Raw genomic sequence first — 19,217 nt, 5'->3', positions numbered from 1 at the left:
ATTTGGGGGCCCTTGGATGTTCGATATTTCAGATGTGCCTTGTATATCCTTACATATTGGAAAAACTTAATGGAATTAGTGGACTAGAGTAAAAAAAAAAAAAGAGTATGCTAGCACATTAAAACAAGAACACAAATTATACTTCCCTGACCATGTTTTCTATAAAAAGTGAAAAAAAACTTTAATAGCTGTATTTCATTTCTACAGTAGAACTCTGGCCTTAAAATAAGAATTTAAAGGTGCTCAATGTGCTGCTTTCTTACTTTCTGATTTCAGTTATTTCTATGATGCATTGATTAACTACAGGACTATTTAATTTTTTTTCTGTAAGCTGAATTTCCGTAAGCATTGCTACACTGATTTCCATTTCTCTGTTTCTCTCTAGCAACTTCATACACTGGAAAAAGATTTGGTGTCAGCATGTGATTTGTTAGGAGTGGGGGCAGAGTATGCCAGAGTAGTGGGATCAGAATATACAAGGTAAGTGACCTGCTTTATCATTAAAGGACACCTTTGGGCCAGAATTGCTAACTTTTTTTGTCTCTAATGTGTACTAATTTTCATTTTGTTTTTGCCCAAAATTACCTTAGTGGGGAGTTTGCATGTTGCTGGCATTTTTCTTTTTCCCCTAAATACACACTGCCTGCAGAATGTGGGAATGTGATGTTTCCAGTTTTGTAGTATTCTATTCCCGTTCATTTAAAATGTCATTCACCAGAGTTGCAGTCTTTAATTTTGGACATTCAGTTTTTTCTCCCCCTGATGGTCTAGTTCTTATTTCATTTTCTAATTTTTAACATTTTATTAGAAAAGAAAAAATGCCTTGTTGGTCCACTAACAAAACAGACAAGAAGTAATTTTGACAAGCATATGTTTTGCAATTACTTGATTTTTTTGGGCTGGAAGGAGAGCCCTTCATTGGTGGTAGTTCAGATGCTAATGTTGGATACAATGCTTAAATATTGTTGTTTAGAATGGGAAGTATATTGATGTTCTTCAGTGGATCACTGTTGCAGTATTCCAGTACTGATGGGTTGCTGTTGCAGTATTCCAATACTGACGGGCTACCCTGCATGAATTAACTGGATGTTTGGCCAGAATAACAAAGCCAAAACCTTCCTGACACACCATATGTTCGTACTGGTATGCAAACACAGCCTGTTGTCCTAGGGGTGCATAAGTAGAGATAGGAGTGCAAGATTCTCAGGCTATCTTAAGTATACAAGTCATAGACACCAAATCAAAAAACAGCATCTTTTTATACATAAAATTATTTAACTTTATTATGCAAGTAGTTTAAATAGGGCTTAATACTCAAAATCACATTCAAAACAGGTGGGTAAACTGCCCTAAAATGTAAAATTCATTTATTTTCTTCTGTACAGTTTTATTTCACCTCCACAGTGTTGCAATATAAGAAGTGATTTGTATACCATGTGATTCCTTGGTTTCATATGATTTGTATATCATGTGATTATTTTGGTGTTATGTGGTGTATGCTATGATTTTTAAGTAGGTATTTAACTTGTTCACTCCAATGGAGCTCAGGAAGTTTGCGCAGTATCTTCCAATGGGCGGAGTCTAAGCCTTTCGACAGAATCAAATTATGTCCTGACATTTCAAACAAATGTTCATATCTCTGGAACCACAGGGGTTATGAAAGAACTATAAATGACATCTTCCAATACAAACTATTTTTATAGTAGTAGTATTCATAGGTCTTAAACCGAATTGTATAAGTCACAGTAAACACAGCAACTAATATATTTTAAATATTTTGTAAACTTTGCAATATCTCAGCAACTACTCAAGTTACACACGTACTGTCAGCAGCATTTTATTGATCTAGTGAAGAACTGTCATATGAGGTTAAAGAGTTCTGTCTGTGTTCGTTGAGATATTTAGAAAAATGTGAATTATATATATGTAAATGTAAAAAAACAGCAGTTAATATCTACTTACCTGCACTAGACAGAAGTCAAATATTAATGCAGCTGGTTGCCGTTGTGTAAGCTTTAAGATGAAATCTTTTAAAACCTTGTACGCAGCATGATTTTGTAATTGTTACAAATATGGACAGTATTTGACTCCTAGAGGTGTCAGTAGGAGTTAACTGCAGAGGCACCTGGAGGCATTTGGGTATAATGAGTGTGTTTTTAATGTTGGTTTGTTTGCCTGAAGAAGCATCTGTGAACGTGTAAGGTTTACTTGCAACATTAAACTTCAGCTCAAAGCTCATGGTTCTGGATGACTTGTTTATTTTACTTGTATATCCTGAGTTGTCATTGCTTGCCAGCACTTTTCCAGGTAAGTGCTCCATTGGGGGGGAACCCACCCTCATTTTTTTATACCAGAGATTGGATATTATCTGCCGAGAGAGGCAAGTGTGACACTAGTAGGCAGATCCCCTTGTAACCCTTATAAGGACCTCCACTCCCACTGTCTCTTGTTTAGGGGCTGAACACAGTTACAGAAATGGCAACATCTGCTACTCATTCATCCCGAGAATCATCAGTACCAGATTCCTCCTTAAATAGAGCCAGCGTCTGAATTTCCTTGTGCAAACCAAGGTGGCAAAACCTTCTGTCTCTGATGTCCTGCTCTCTCACAAAAAAGCCAAGAAATTAAGGCCTGAATCTTCAGCTGTCCATTCGGATTCTCATCACTGTGAGATACCGTAGGAGTCCACGGTACATCCCACACCTCCTCAGGCACCTGTTGTTTTATCCGATTCCCTTACATGTAGTGAGAATATGCCTAACATGATGGCTGAGAAGCAGAAACTTGGGGTGATTTTAGAGGGGACCAGAGGGCAAATTTCAAATCCTTGTTAGAAAGAGGTACCCTGTGCTTCAGTCATGGTCAGTCAGGGTTTTAAACCATTGCATTTTGTTAGGGCGGATATTACACCTAAGAGTAAACCAAAACAAAAGCTTGTTTCTCCTTGGACTTTTCAGAAGAAATTGCTTGAATTTCCAAGGTCTTTACAAGGCTATTTTGACTTTGAAGCCAATTTCCTTCATTTTCAGTTCCTCACACGCTGCTGGCTTTGAGTAGACAACATGAATCTTCATCTGAGGAGAAGGAAGAATCTTATTCAGATGAGAATTCCTTTTTACTCATCTTGTATACTTTCTTCTGGACAGTTTGTTTCATGTGAAGAAGACATCTTGTCCCACTACTCTCCTACAGATGAGATTTCCTTTGGGAGAAGACTTAACTAGGATGATGCAACATTTTGAATGGGAATCCAAACAAGTCACTTATGTGCAAAAAAAAATACTATGATTTGCTTGAAGGTAGGACCTCCAAAACCTCATCAGACTATTAAGGCCAAGCTACTTGGTTCTCCCTGTGTAGGGACCTTTTGTTTGACCCTATTGCAGCTTAGCTTTTCAAAACTTGTCAATGAAATAACTCGAGTCTAATAAAATTCTCTAAAGCCTAGTTTGAGGCTAAAATAGCTGTCCAAGCCAAAGACCATCACTAGGCATTATTTTAATTATATTCATCATAATAAGCTGATTGTGACCGTTACTTACACTGAGGCTGACGGTACAACAAACCTACTGGCTGATAAATTTAGCTGTAAATGTACCCGGCTCTCTCTTACATCTGTCCCTCAAGGTAAACCTGAAACTGTCTCTCCTCCAGCTATCACACAAGGCCAGGTCCTAAAAGTGTTACCAAAAGCCAAGTACTGCGTTGATGGGCCCTGACAATATCCCTGGATGAGTCTTTAATAGCAAGAAACATAATTTAGCCCCACCCCTAACACTGTTCAGTGTGCCTCCAAGTGAATGGAGAACAGCTGCAGTCATTTCTGTGTAGGGGATGACCTTCCGGAGACCCAAGTTATTACAGGCCCATAATTTTGATCAGCAGCATATGCAAAGCCATGGAAAAACTTATGTAATTAAACAATTTGAACGTAGGGAGCTTCAAACACTAGACCTGTCTGTTTGGATTTATGAAAAGGGAAAGTCATTGTTACTCAACCTGCTGGATTTTTTTGAAAAGGTCATCTCAACAATGGATGAAGGCAAAATGGTACACACCACATACCTTGACCTGGCCAAAGCTGTTGAGAGAGTTTCACACACTGGGAAAGTAAACATCTGCTACTCGCTGGTTTGCCAGATGGCTCACATGACCAAAACAGTGGAAGCTACCTTCACAGAGCGACCAGTCACCAGTGGAGTCCCCCAGGGTTCCATGCTGGGAGTTCTGTTTGGCATCTGCTTTTATGTAGTAAAAGCCAATATCAAGGGGCTTTGGCTAACTAAGATTTCAGATGACTGCAAACTAGGAGTAGTCATTAAAACCCTAAATGTCTTGGCTATCCTGCAGGAAGGTTTGTCTCAACTGGTGGCAAAATCGTGGACTGGAACTAAATGCCAAAAATGCATCATTGTATCCTTTGGGGAGTCATCTACCCTGGGGAATTCCCACATTGACAACATGCCCTTAAGACACGACCCTGATCAAGATTTGGGAACTTGTGTGGACAGTGACCTAACTTTTGATCAACGTGTCCATTGTAAGAAAGTCCTATATTGCACAGCTTACAAACAAGAGTTGTTTCTTGGTCTAGAGTTATCTCCCTTTACTAAACCCTCATTACACCAGTCATGGAATATAATGCCCCCTTTGGCATATATTTGTCCAGACTCGTGCAACAATTGGAACACCCACAGATACCTTGCGAAAAGGATACAAGCCTAAACATGGCCTACACAGACTGACTCAGTGCCTTGTGACTACGCTCTGTATCCAGCAGACTTCTAGTAGGTGACCTGTGTCTGACATCGACATCTGAACTATTACTGATGTATTTACTGCACATCAGGTAGTCAAATGGCATGAGTAATGCTGTCTAGGGATCTAAACCTTTTCTGTAACATGAACCAGAGAATGGTTTGGCGGGACAGGTAAATATTAGAGGATACCCCTGATGTTCTTTGTGTTTCACTGTTGCAGTCATCACATTTGGGTTATCTGCTTGCAGTAGCCCTCAGTCGGCCTGATTATCAAAGACTTGAGTCCTGCGTCGGTTGCTGTTTCCTCTTGCATGATGTCAGGTTGTCAGGGGTGTAAAGCATGCAGCCGACGTCATTATATCAGTCTTTTTGCTGTGCGGTGCTCGAAGCAGAAGCAGTTCGCAAGTGGCGGTCAGCCAACTCCTGAAATTTTCATTTTAGAGTTTTAGAACCAAAGTCTTCAACTAAAGCCAAGTACCCCCGTTCGTGAAACTTACTTTCTTGCTCTTTAACTATGTCAGTAAAAGTTAATAATTGCATTTCTTGTGGAAAGCAAATACCTCAAAGATTTTCATTCATACTGTATTCCTTGCCTAGGCCCTGACCACAATGTACCTTGCTGTCGGTTTTGTGCCTTAGTTCGTTGTTTAAATATCAGTCGTCTGTATATTTACGTTTCTAAATATTTCGGTTCTCTGTTCAATTATCCAGATATGTCGTCGGTAAGCCATCTGACTACCGGCATTCCGAAAAAACGCAAAGATAGACAGGCTGCCTAGGTCCAAAGCTGCAGACTGCACTTCTCCTAAGCCAGTCACCAGTTTGATGGTACTCAGTGAGGTGTTTTCGCAACCCCTGATATCCACTACTTCTGATTCGCAGGCCTCTATTGAGACCAATTCGGAGTCTGGTATGCCATGAGATGCTTCAACTGTGGAACCTGCGGATGTCTCTACCTTGGATGGGTCTGGAGCTGCTGTGCAGGCACAGGCTTCTGAGGGTGTATTCAGGCCTATGGACTTGCATATTAAACAGACGCCACCTTCTTCTTTAAGGCCTAAAGCTCGAACCATGCCTAGAAAACCACCCAGGCCACATGCTCAGGCCTCTGCCTAAAAAACAAATAAGAATGGCTGAAGACCTTGCAACTTTAATCAGGGGAAGCCAACCATCCCCTTCTAAGAGACCTAGAACTGAATTTTCTTAAGAGTCTTCTGACCAAGATTCTGAAATTTCTGTTTCTTCTGATGGTCTGGATTTACCCTTATTTGCTTATAAGAATTCTGATGCAAAGGACTTTATTTCCTCTGCATCCCCTCCAGAGGATTTCTCTTTTGGTGAAACCTTGCATACTCTTAGGGAGTATTTCCACTGGGAAAGCCAGGATTACTCTGATTCAAAAAAGAGGCTTAGGGACTTCTTACTCCTGCCTCAACACAGGCCTTTAGCTATCCCTCCTGTACTAGACATTGTTGATGCCTTTTCGGAATCTAGTTTGGCCCTGATTCTTTGCCTGCTCCTCCCAGAAAACCTGATAGATATTACAGGGTTCCTGATTCTCACAAGTTCCTTTTTAAAAACCCTACTGTGGATCCTGAGACGATTTCACAGGGATCCAAGGGCATTAAGGCTACTACTGCCAAAAATCCTTCCCCTTCTGATAGAGATTCCAGGGCACTGGATAGATGGGGGTAAGAAGGTGTACACTGCTGGAACCTTGGCCATTAGTGCCTTAAACTGGCAGTTTCATGTGTTGAAGTATCAGCAACATTATTGGATTGCTTAACCAGAAAATGATGATTCCTGATTGTGCTGAAAGTAAAAATTTGCAGGATTTAATGCATTCTGCTGAACAGGTTGGAAAACATACTTTGCAATGTGGGTTTGATTCATTAGAGGCCTCTTGCAGGGCTGTTGTCACTAGTTCTGTACTTAGAAGGCATGCTTGGCTTAAGGAACAATCTTTGCCATATGTTAAAGCTAAATTGTTGGATGCTCCCTTAAATCAGCACCGCCTGTTGGGCAACAAAGCAGAAATTGTTCTTAAAAAGATGGAGGAAAAAGCTAAATTTATGCAAACTGTTAAAAAGAGTTCCTACAAGTTCAACCTCCAATAATTAGTAGGCATTGACCTTCTAAGAATTTATCCTTTCCTGCCTCTTACAGGCCTTCTCAACCCAAATCCAGAACCAGCAGAAACCCCAGGTTTCAGTCCCAGGGTACGCACAAGACTAAGCAGTGGGGGGTTTCCGCTTCCAAATCAGGGAGTAGTAAGACTCCCCCCTATGGAAAGCTGTCTCAATGACTTGACTTTAAACTTCCAAGCACTTCTCAACTGACTGCTCCTTTAGGGGTTAAGATTGCTGTGCAGGCCAAAAACTGGGAACTCATTACCCAGGACAAATGGGTTTTAAATATAGTTTCCCAAGGATACAGATTTCACTTCCACATGTTAACCCCAAACGGTTGGCCAGATCTACTTCCAAATCAATGGGCAGAGGCTCAAAGCAAGTCATCTCTTAAGCATAAAGGCTATTCAAACTGTATCAGAAGAGGAAAAGGGACAAGGTTTTTATTAAAGACTTTTCCTGGTACCCAGAAAAGACCATTCATGGCGTCGTATGCTGGACCTTTTCTACCTTAAACACTTTTTTAGTGATTCCAAAATTCAAGATGCTAACTCTTCACCAGCTACTTCCTATGCTAGGCAAAAATGCCTGGTTGGCAACAATGGATTTAAAGGAAGCCTACCTGCACACTCCCAATCAGGGAATCTTGCAGAAGATACCTACGCTTCAAATTAGGTTACATGCACTATCAATTCTCTGCACTGCCCTTTAGCTTATCTACTGCGCCCAGGGTAATCTTTAAGTGCCTAGCGCCTGTCATTGCATTTTGCAGGCGAAGAAAAATTCAGATATACCCATACCTGGACGATTGTCTAATTCAGACAGAAAGCCAGGACATACTTTTGAATTATCTGGCATTTGTACGAAAGGTGCTAACTTGTCTGGGGTACACACAAACGAAAAGACACATCTGGTACCCTGTCAACAAATTGTATTCCTGGGAGCAAGCTTGAACACAGCATCCCAGATGGATTTCCTCATGCCAGAGAAACAAATTCATTTGACAACTTACTTCAAACCAGTGGCCACAAAGAACCTGCTTATCTACAAGACAAATACTACAAGCCTTGGGGTTCATGGCCTCCTGCATTCTACTAATTCCATATGCAAGATTGCATATGCGGAAACTACAGTGGTATCTTAAGTCTATGATGTCAACATTCTCAGGATCTAGAAGCAATGATTCATATCACACCTGGTCTACGTTTAGAATTCCTTTGGTGTGCAGAAGCCTGCCACCCAAACAAGGGGCTGCCATTCACTCTACCCCTTTGCTGTCTAAACTCTAACAGACGCATCAGACTGTGCATGGAGGGCTCACTTGGCAGGGAAGTGCTTAGGACAAATAAAACCAAAGTCGAATGCACCTGCATATCAATCAAAAAGAAATGTTAGCTGTACAGAATGCTCTGACAGCCTTCAAGGACCACATTCTTCCAGGACAGTTAATGGTAAAGATGGACAACACCACTGTTATATGGTACATAAACAAGCAGGGGGGAACCCACTCATACCTTCTCTGCAGACTAGCCATGGCTCTGTGGAACACAGCCTTGAGCTACCTAGTGCACCTACAGGCTCAATTCCTGCCTGGAAATCTAAACACACTGGTAGACTAAGTAGAAATCTAATGGTCCTACATGAGTGAAAACTGGAACCAAAGACATTCAACATGTTGATAAATGGGGGAGCCCATATATAGACCTGTTGGCCTCCCCCCAGAACTACCAATTGGACAAATTCTGCACAAGGGCTCCCCACAAATAAGCTTGGAAAGTGGATGCTGTGTCCTTCACCTGGAAAAATCTGTCAGTTTATGCCTTTCCTCCTCTGCCTCTTCTCACCAAGGTACTACTAAAGATCAAACAGGACAAACCAGGGATGATACTGATTTTACCAGACTGGCCACGCCAACACTGGTGCCCCCTCTTGTGCAGTGTCACTGCTGGATCCATGGCACCTGCCTCAGATCCCTACCCTGCTGTCCCAGCAGGTGGGCCGGATTCTGCCCCCTCATCTTCAAACCCTCAACCTGGCATCCTTTCTAATTACCTGAGCTCTCCATTACCAGCCCTCAATAAACAAGTTTTGGATGTCATTCTAGAGGCAGGGAGGCCTAGTGCTAGAAAATCTTAAGCTGAAAAATGGAAAAGATTCTGTTCCTGGAACCACGCTCAGGGGATGGGCACAGCAGCTCCCAATTTACCTCTGATTCTTCAATACTTAACTGAGATGCTTCACAACGGTCTTTCCTTTTCCTCCAAAATTTATGCCTAAGCCATTTTAGCTCATTATAACACAGTACCCTCCCCTCTTCTGTTATCCACTGCTCAAGCAGTTCCTCAGAGGGGCCAAGAACTTAAAACCACCTAGGTGAGCCCCAACTCCAGCCTGGGGCCTTAACTTTGTATTGGAAAAACTCACTCTGCCTCCTATTGAGCCAGCTGCAAGTTCAGAGTTGAAATTCCTTTCTTGGAAAACATACTTTCACCAAGCATTACCATTTGCCAGTTTTCTCTAAATCCAGGACTGGTTTTGCCACTGCAGTTTTGCAGGGCCTTATAGCTGGTCCTAATGCTATTTAAATTCCTCCTCCCATCCTTAGCTTTGGGAATCTACCCAAATGTGATGACTGCAGCAGTGAAACACGAAGAACATAGTACAGTTGTCTACACTTACCATAAATGTAGATGTCCGAGTGTATTCACTGTTGGCAGTCCTGGTTACCCTCCTGCCCCCTAACTTTTAATATATATTGCTTCCCATTAGGGGGGCACCTGACATCTGGGGCAAGAAAAACTGATGTAATGGCGTCTGCTGCATGCTTTATACCCCTGACGACCTGACGCCATGGAAGATGAGGCAGCAACCGATGCAGGACCCAAGTCTTTGATGATCAGGCCGACTGAGGGGCTACTGCAAGCAGATAACCCTAATGTGATGACTGCAACAGTGAATACACTCTAACATTTATGGTAAGTGTACACAACTGTACTTTGTGGATCTTGCTTCCTATCCACATAGAAACAAAATTTATCCCTGTACATTAAGTGCAACTTAAGTCTAGGGATGGAAAACAAAAAATTTACCCCAGCACTGCCCTCTGTACTACTAATGGACAGAGGTGGTTCCTACGTGCTTTATCCCATGCGTGGTTCCCCTCACATTATCTATTGGATGATCTCGGTTATCTTCATTAGTTGTAATAATTATTGATCATGGGATGGGTAAGGCCAGTGAATAGTCAGATAGGATAGATTATTTTGAGAGCAAAAAAGGAAAATGGCTTGGCTTAAAATGGCTACAAGTGTAGCTAGCATAGTACTTACCCATGACCCTGAAAAGTAATTCAGGATTTTAAATGTTTTTTTTTTCACTTCTGTCCCTAGATGTCAAAGGAGTCATCCTTCCAAGCCTCTGAGATTTTAGGAAAAGCCTACCAAAGATTCTACATCAGGGGGTGGCTTTTCCTGATAAATCAGTCTGCCTGACAATGTTCTGTGACCCCCCCCACACACACACACACACACACACACACACACACACACACTCTTGTCCAGGAGACTCATTCTGTCCCTTCCTAGCTTGTGATTTTATTACTATAGACAGATAGGTCTTGTCCATCATCCAACACTTGTTACACAATGTCTTGAAAGGAGCTCGCTTTTTTGAGGGGGATTTCTCCACCTTCGCCTAATCAGAACCATCTCATTCCTCTGCTTATCCAGGGCCTTTTTTTTCAGGGAACCATGGGACCTGTTCAACCTCTAACTCTGGGAAAAGGTTTTTATTAAGACTTCCTTGTCCCTGCTAGATTTCTCATGTCAGCACCTTTCTGGAAGTGCCATCTTTCAAGATGCATACCTTGTAAACTCTCCTTCCTTTCATCCTTGCACAAGCCTTTCTAGTGGCAGGGTTGAAAGATGTTTACATGTTGATCCCCTTCCACCCCACATGCAGGAAATTTCTCAGGTTCTGTTTTGTCATCACACTTTGTTTTTTTGATTACTCTTCAGTCTTCCTACTGTGTAGAGATTTACAGAGTGGCTTGCACCAGCCATTGCTTTTTTGTAGCACCTAGGAAATATAGATGTTTCCTTGCCTAGACGATATTCTAGGCCTCTTCCAAGCACACCTTGCTGCTGCACCTCAGTTGAACAGTTTATTTCATGAAAATCTAGGCTTTGCCCTCAACATCAGGTTTTCACTTATCTCCTCCAAGGATCGGGTCTTCCTGGGCTGCAGGCTGAACATTCTCAGTGACCGCTTTTCTCCCTTAAGAAAAAGTCCTGTTCTTGTTCAGCTCTTCTAGTTCCTGCTTCCTCTGTGTTCAGTTTTTAGCAAGAGTTGGGCTACATGATGGCCACAAACCTACGTTACTGTTAGCCAGACTATAAATGAGAGCGATCCAGTAGTACTTTAAGTCCTTTTGGTCTTGGCACTTTGACTCTCTTCCAAAACCATTTCTTGCCATTTCTGAAGAAAGAGTTGCAATGGCAGGTTTCTCTAACCCAGTTGAATCTGGGAATTCCTTCTGACACCCACACTCACCTGGAGCATTCATGCAAGTGGATCGGCTCTGGCTTGAGTTGACTGAGTTCCACAACTATTTAAGGCTAGTGATCACCTAAGAGGGATAAGAAACATTGTCAAGAAAATAAAGACCCTATCCAAATCCCCAACCTCTGGAGACCAGGCATGTTATATAGTCCAATCTCGCCTTCATTCTTACCCGTGGGTTCAGAGCTGAACCTCTTCTCCGACTCGGCCATACTCTAGCTCGAAGTCTTCATTTGGCTCATGGCTAAGAGGTATCCCATCATGCAACAGGTCTATTCCCCAGATCTCGTTTGCAGCTCGTTACACTCAGATGTGGTCTCTCTTTTGGCCGTGACTAAGTATATCGTTTATAAATTTTTTATAAACTGTTGACTTGTTGCTAAAAAAAAAAAAAAAGCTATTTTCATAGCTGTTTGTGTGGTAATGATGTTTTAGTGCCTTTGTTTTGGTTCTCTTGCTGTTTTTTGTGGCCTTGTCATTGGCTGTTTTGGTATCCTGCTAGTTTCCTTTCCCCACAGGCTAGGCCCATTTGAGGACCTAGTCCTCCCTTTTGTGTGTTCTTTGGTTTGGGGCCCCGTTCTGTTAGCGTTTAGTGTTGTGTATGGCTAGTGGTGCTATCCTGCCTTTGTTTCCCCAGGCTAGGCCTGTTTAAGTTAGAGAATCTAGTCCTCCCTTTTGTTTTTCCTGCCGGTTTCTAGGCAGTCTGTTAGGCTCTGTTTCTTATGCGGGTTAGTTGGGTCTAGTGTGTGTACGTCTTGCTTTGTCCTTTTCAGCATGTCCAAGGATTCTAAGGAACACAGGCCTTCGAGCTTTAAAAAGTGTGTTAAATGCAACAATAAGATGTCTTTAACTGATGGGGCACTCTGTGTGCGTGTACTGCTTGGGGGCTATTCACCTCCAAGAGTCCTGCTTTTTTTTGTCATTCCTTCAGTTCCCTTGTGCCACAGAAGAGGAAGAACAAGCTCATTTTGAAAGGACTGTGTAAACACTCCTTCGAGGAAGACTTGGCTAAGTCTTCCAGTGCATTATCCTCTCCAGCCAAAAAGGACAAAAAAGACTTCTAAGAAGCGCTCTCCCGCTCAGTTGGTTTCTTTGGAGCCGCCAGACAAAGTTGCTAGAACAGCTTCTCCTTTGGTTCCATTGCTCTCTGTGCTGACAGAAGGTAGTCTCTTGATTAAGTCCGTATCGGCTCCCAGCCTTTCGGAGCCAGTCATGGATATTTTGGTTCAGAGTCTGTCTCCAGTTATTTGACCAGTTTCTCCTTCACGCAAATCCCCTTCTGTAGGGAGATCTAGATCTCCTACATTATCCTCCAGGTCTTCCAGGACCCTTTCCGATGAGGACGTTGATAGGGTGGTGAAGAAACTGCTTCAGTCAACTGTTAGCCAAATTGATTTCGGCTCTGACCCAATCTGCTCCATAGCTTCTGGCCTGTTCAACCTTTGTTGTTCCTCCGAGCCTTTCTCGGCCTTCGGAGCCAGAGTTGTCGATTCTGTAAGGTGCTGTTAGGTTGGTTCCAGTAGCCTCACCTGGCCTCTCTGTTCCAGTTTCCACTCCAACCCCGTCGCCTCCATCCACAGTGTCGAGGTTCCACGGTTCTCCGGTCAGACCCAAGGGGGAGAGATCAGCTCTATCATCTATTCCGAGCCTTCTGCTCGGTGCTTCGGCTCAAATGAGCTTGGACCAGACATCGGCTTTGGACCTAATCTCCTCTGTGCCGAGGGCTACTACTGTTTCCTCTACAGTTAGTCTGCCTTCGCAGCCGGGGGGGGGGGAATCAGCCTTCGAGGTTATGAGGAGCGTGCTGACCAGGTAGTCATCTGCACCCTCCAGCACTGGTGTCCGTTTTGGATCATGCTCTATCCATGGGCAGCGAAGACCCTAAGCCTCAGGATACCTCCATGAGTGGTCCCCAACTTTGACATCTCCCCAGAGTTTTTGCCTGAGGAGCCCACCAGAAAGAGATTGTTTATGAGAAAACACCTTGACTCCCCAGCTGAGTTTCTCACGCCGGATACATCAGAGGGGTCCCCCAAGTCGTCTTCAGAAGATATCTGTCTTCAGATATCCTGGAGATCTTGAAGCAGAGAGGTAGCTGGCCCTCCAAATCCCCTTTTGATGGAGGAGTTTGTGAACCTGAAGGCTTTCGGGTCTCAACCCTCCGCCTCTTGGGTTTCTCCCCCTTTTGATGAGTTACTAGATCTTGTCTGTCGAAAGGTGTGGGGAAACTCCTGACACTGTGGAACCAGTCCCTAGGAGGCCCAATACATTTTTGTCCTCCCCCTCTGACAAGGAATATCTAAAGGCGTTTCAGTAGAAGCCATGGTGGTGGCAGCGGCCACCAAGAAGTAACTTGCTGAAACTTCGTCTACCATCTATCTGCCTAACAAGGAGTCCCAGGCTATGGACAAGTATAGGAAGCATGTGTTTACCTCGGCGGCATTTACACTGCGGTCGCTGAACTAATTGACGCTTAACATGAACTTTCCCCTGCCAGCACCAAGCACTTATCTTTTGGAAGCTCCTTTGGGGGGAAAACTAGCACTTTTTTTTTCACAAAATTGGCATATGATCACCCAGGACAAATGGGTCTTAAATATCGTGTCTCAAGGTTACAGGTTACACTTTCACACCCTACCAAGGCCAAACGGTATGCCAGACATGCCACGCAATCAATGGGCAGAGGCACAAAAACAAGTTTCATCCCTCATGGACAGGAGGGCCATTCAGCAAGGGCCACAGCAAGAGCAGGGACAAGGATTTTACTCGAGGCTATTCTTGGTACCCAGAAAGGATAAAGCCTGGAGACCAATACTGGACCTGTCTCTCTTAAACACATTCCTGGATATGCCAAAATTCAAGATTTTAACTCTGCAGCAGCTTCTGCCCATGCTGGGCAAGAAGGCTTGGCTTGCGACTTTAGACCTAAGAGGCATACCTGCATGTCCCAATCAGACAGTCTCGCAGAAGATACCTCAGATTTATAGCTGGCTCAATGCACTACCAATTCCCTGCACCCAGTGTCTTCACAACATGCCTGGCACCGGCAATTGCCTTCTACAGACAGAGGAATACAAATATATTCTTACTTGGATGACTGCCTTATTCAAGCAGAGAACAAGGACATTCTACTACAGAATCTGGCGTTTGTAAAAAGATTACTAACAGGTCTAGGGTACACAGTAAATGAAAAGAAATCAAAACTTGTACCCTCTCAAGAGATAAGATTCCTGTGTGCAAGCTTAAATACAACTGCCCAGATGGCTCATCTCACGCCAACAGACAACTGACTACTTATTTCAGAATGTTGGCAACAAAGACCCAGTTATCTGCAGGAATAATTCTGCAAGCTTTGGGCTTCATGGCATCCTGCATACTGCTAATTCCATATGCAAGACTGCATATGAGGAAACTTCAATGGTATCTAAAAAGTGTTTGGACTCAACATTGCCACAGCCTGGAAGCAATAATTACCCTCATTCTCTGCCTGCAATAGGAGTTTTGATGGTGGGAAAAAGCCTGTCACCTAAACAGGGGACAGCGATTCACCTTACCCACAGCCAGGCAGACATTGACAACAGATGCATCAGATTATGCCTGGGGGGGGGGGGCATATGGCAGGAAGATGTATTCAGGGCACATGGCCCGCAAGTCATATACGTCTACATAATCAAAAAGAGATGCTAGCTATTCGGAATGCCCTGACAGCCTTCAAGGAACTACTGCATCCAGGACAACTACTGATAAAGATGGACAATACTACAGTCATGTGGTACATAAGCAGGGGGGGCATGCATTCCTACCCCCTCTGCAGACTAGCCATGAACTTTTGGGACACAGTACTGACTTACCAAGTAAATCTGCAAGCACAGTTCCTGCCAGGAAGGATAAATACCCTGGCAGATGAACTAAGCAGAAGCCTAATGATCTCCACGAGTGGAAATTGGATCCACAAGTATTCAACATTATAACAAGGATCTGGGGATGCCCGGACATAGACCCATTTGCTTCTGCTCACAACTGCCAACTACAGAGATTCTGCACAAGGACTTATCACAAGCAAGCATGGAAAGTGGATGCTCTATCTTTCAGCTGGAAAAACCTAACAGTATATGCCTTTCCGCCTCTCCTTCCCAAGGTACTCTTCAAAGTCAGACAAGAGAAGCCAAAAAATGATATTGATTGCCCCAGACTGGCTCCGCCAGCACTGGTACCCAATTCTAAAGAGCTTGTCTCAGTGCCCAGCATGGACATTACCTCACATTCCTCACTTACTGACCCAAGACAGTCCGATACTGCATAGCCAACTCGGGACCGTAAACCTGGCTGTATGGCGGCTAATGTAACCATTCAAGACACATCTCTCTTTAAAGCAGTGATGGATGTTATCTTGGAGGCCAGGAGGCCTAGCACCAGAAAATCTTATGCAGAAAAATGGAAGAGATTCTGTGCTTGGAACCAGGCACAAGGTAAAAGGCCTTTCCTTTTCAACAATTAAAATTCATGCCTCTGCCATTTCAGCTCATTACAATACAGAACCACCTATTTTTTCTCGTCCATTACTAAGACAGTACTTCAGAGGGGCCAAAAACATAAGACCTCCAAGGAGAGCACCAAAACCTGCATGGAACCTCAACTATGTCTTGGAAAAACTCACAATGCCTCCTTTTGAGCCAGCCTCTGCAGCTGATATAAAATTTGTATCCTGGAAAACCGCTCTGCTCCTAGCAATAACTTCAGCAAGAAGAGTCTCAGAGTTACAGGCATTAATGGCTGTGGAACCTTATATTATTTTCCATCCGGACAGGGTTTCTCTAAGGACAAACCCAACATTTATGCCTAAGGTGTAGTGTCCAGTGTGGCCCTTTACCAAGCAATTCATTTGCCTACCTTTTACCCAAACCCACAGAATATAGGTGAGAGACTTCTGCATTCTTTAGACATTCACAGGCAGCTACGCTTCTACTTGGACAGAACCAAAGCTTTCAGAAAAACTGAACAACTTCTAGTGGCATATGCTGCAGGATCACAATGAAAGCCCATCTCCAAACAGACCATTTCAAAGTGGATAGGCCACTGCATTCGTTTCTGCTATTCACAGCATGGCAAATCAGTACCCAAGGGCATTAGGCCACATTCAACTAGAGCAGCAGCCACTTCAGCAGCCTTCCTCAGAGGAGTACCAACCAAAGACATCTTAGAGGCTGCAACTTGGAGTTCACTGCATACTTTACAAAGCAGTATCACTTACCTCTCTACTCTAAATCCAGGGCAGGCTTTGCCACTGCAGATGTTCGTGTTTCACTGTTGCAGTCTTTACACTTGGGTTATCTTGCTGGCAGGCTACCCGCAGTCGGCCTGAATTCCAAAGTCCTGGTCTGGCGGTTGCTGTCGCCTCTTCCCTGACGTCAGTGCGCCAGGGGTATACAAGATGCATACAACGCCATTTTCTTCAGTGTTTCTTGCAGCGCGGTGCCCGAAGCAAAAGCAGTTTCGAAGTGCCGGTCGTTCGACTCCTGAGATTTTCGAAACTGAATTTCAGATCCGAAGGTTTCAATAAAGCTAAATACCCCATTGGGGAACCTTTTTTTCTTGCTCCAGACCGATATCGGAAAAAGTTAACAGTTGTATTTCTTGTGGGCAGCAAATACCTCAAGGATTTTCATTCTTAATGTATTCCTTGCCTAGGCCCTGAGCACAACATTGCTATTTGTCGGTTTTGTGCTAGATTTAACCAACGCACTAAGTGTCGGTACGATTTTGCATTTCATTACTTTGGCCGAAGGTTTAGCTATATAATGTCGCCGGAACAGCCGACGACCGGAGTTCATAAAAAGCGCAGGGAAGAAGAAAAGGACAGGCATCCGAGGTCCAAAACTGATGAAGTCTCCTCTAGGCCAGTTGCTAGTTCTCAGTGAGGCGCCTTTGCAGCCCCTGACACCCGCTACCTCAGAGCCACAGGCTGCCTCCGACTCCATGCCTAAGAATCAGATGCTCAAAATGTCCGAAGACCTAATTACTTTGATCAGGGGCTCCCATCCCCCTCCTGATAAGAGGCCTAGGCAAGACACTAATTCCTCTGATCAGGTTTCCATTTCATCTGACTCCTCTTCAGAACAGGGATACTCTCTCCCTCCCTATGAGGACTCTGATGCTGAAGAATCTATCCCTTCAGCCTATCCTCGTGAGGACTATTCTTTTGGGGAAACTCTGCACACCATGAGGGAGCATTTCCACTGGGAAAGCCAAGATTGTTCAGAATCTAAGAAAAGGCTCAGATTTTCATTTACTGCCTCAACACAGACCTCTTGCTATTCCACCTGTACTAGACATTGTAGATGTATTTTGAGAGTCTGGATTGTCTCCTGACTCTTTACCCCCTGCACTGGTTAAGCCAGAGGTACTTCAGGGTTCCAGATTTACATACATTTCTATGTAAAAACCCTGCTGCTGACCCAGAAACTATATCTCAGGGTCCCAAAGGGGTCAAGGCTTCCACTGCAGAAAACCCTGTCCCTTCTGATAGGGATTCTAGAGCACTGGACAGATGGGGGAAAGAAGTTTACACCACTGCTACCTTGGTTGTAAGGGCTTTAAATTGCCAGTTTCATATGCTTAAATATCAGCAATACTTAATGTCTCTGCTAAAACAGAAAATGCTGACAAATTTTGAATTTTCTGAAAATAAGGAAATGCGATTTATTGCATGTGGCTGAATAAGTGGGAAAGCATACTTTGCAATGTGGTTTTGATTCACTAGAGGCCTCTTGCATGGCCGCTGTTACAGGCTCTGTCATTCGAAGGCATGCTTGGTTAAAGGAACAGAATTTGCCTGATCATGTTAAAGCAAAATTATTGGATGCTCCATTACAGCATGATACTTTGTTTGGTGTTAAGGCAGAAGAGGTGTTAAGGAAAATGGAGGCTAAAGCGAAATCTGTGCAGACAGTAAAGGATTTTTTTGCAGGTTCAGCCACCCAGATTTAGGAGGAACTGGCCTTCTAAGAATTGGTCCTTTTCAGTGTCAGACAGGCCACAAAGAGGCAGATAGACGCCCTAGAGGCAGATCTCAGTCCCAAGGCTCATAAGGCCTAAACAATGGGGTGCTTCTACCTCCAAAAGCGGAGAAGACAAATCACAGCCATATAGGAAACAGTCTCAATGACTTCCCACTGCCAATCCCACTTATCTTTTGGCAACACCCTTGGGGGGGGAAGCTAGCACTTTTTTCACAAAATTGGCACATGATCACCCAGGAAAATGGTTTCTGAATATTCTTTCTCAGGGCTACAGGTTCCAATTTCACACCCTTCCAAAGATAAAAGGTATGCCAGACCTGCCACACAGTCAATGGGCAGAGGCACAAAAGCAAATTTCATCTCATGGACATGAGGGCTATTCAGCGAGTACCACAGCAAGAGCAGGGACAAAGATTTTTCTCAAGGCTTTTCTTGGTACCCAGAAAGGGCAAAGCATGGAGCCCAATACTGGACCTGTCTATTCTAAACACTTTTTTCTGGACGTTCCAAAATGACACTGCAGCAACTTCTGACCATGCTGGGCAAGAAGGCTTGGCTCGTAACTTTGGACCTCAGAGGCATACCTGCATGTCCCAATCAGACAATCTTGCAGAATATACCTCAGATTCATAGCTGGCTCCATGCACTTACCAATTCTCTGCACTGCCCTTTGGCTTATCTGCTGCGCCCAGGGTCTTCACAAAATGCCTGGCACCAGGAATTGCATTTTGCAGACAGAGGAATTCAGA

The 19,217-nt window shown here is 43.7% G+C and overlaps 1 protein-coding gene across 1 annotated transcript in view; it reads left to right on the top strand.

Moving 5' to 3' along the window:
• Positions 1–19,217, top strand: part of MAU2 (MAU2 sister chromatid cohesion factor) — a 2,634,229-nt gene that overhangs the window by 856,426 nt on the left and 1,758,586 nt on the right. The window contains exon 5 of the mRNA XM_044090765.1: positions 386–480. Coding sequence (XP_043946700.1) covers positions 386–480 — 95 coding nt within the window. The remainder of the gene's footprint in view (positions 1–385; positions 481–19,217) is intronic.

The sequence above is a fragment of the Protopterus annectens genome, chromosome 13.part0 (assembly GCF_019279795.1).
Source record: "Protopterus annectens isolate FY-2018-M chromosome 13.part0, PAN1.0, whole genome shotgun sequence".
NCBI classification, from domain to species: Eukaryota; Metazoa; Chordata; order Ceratodontiformes; family Protopteridae; genus Protopterus; species Protopterus annectens.
Note: the sequence above shows the minus strand (reverse complement) of the source record. Positions and strands in the feature narration are given on the sequence as shown.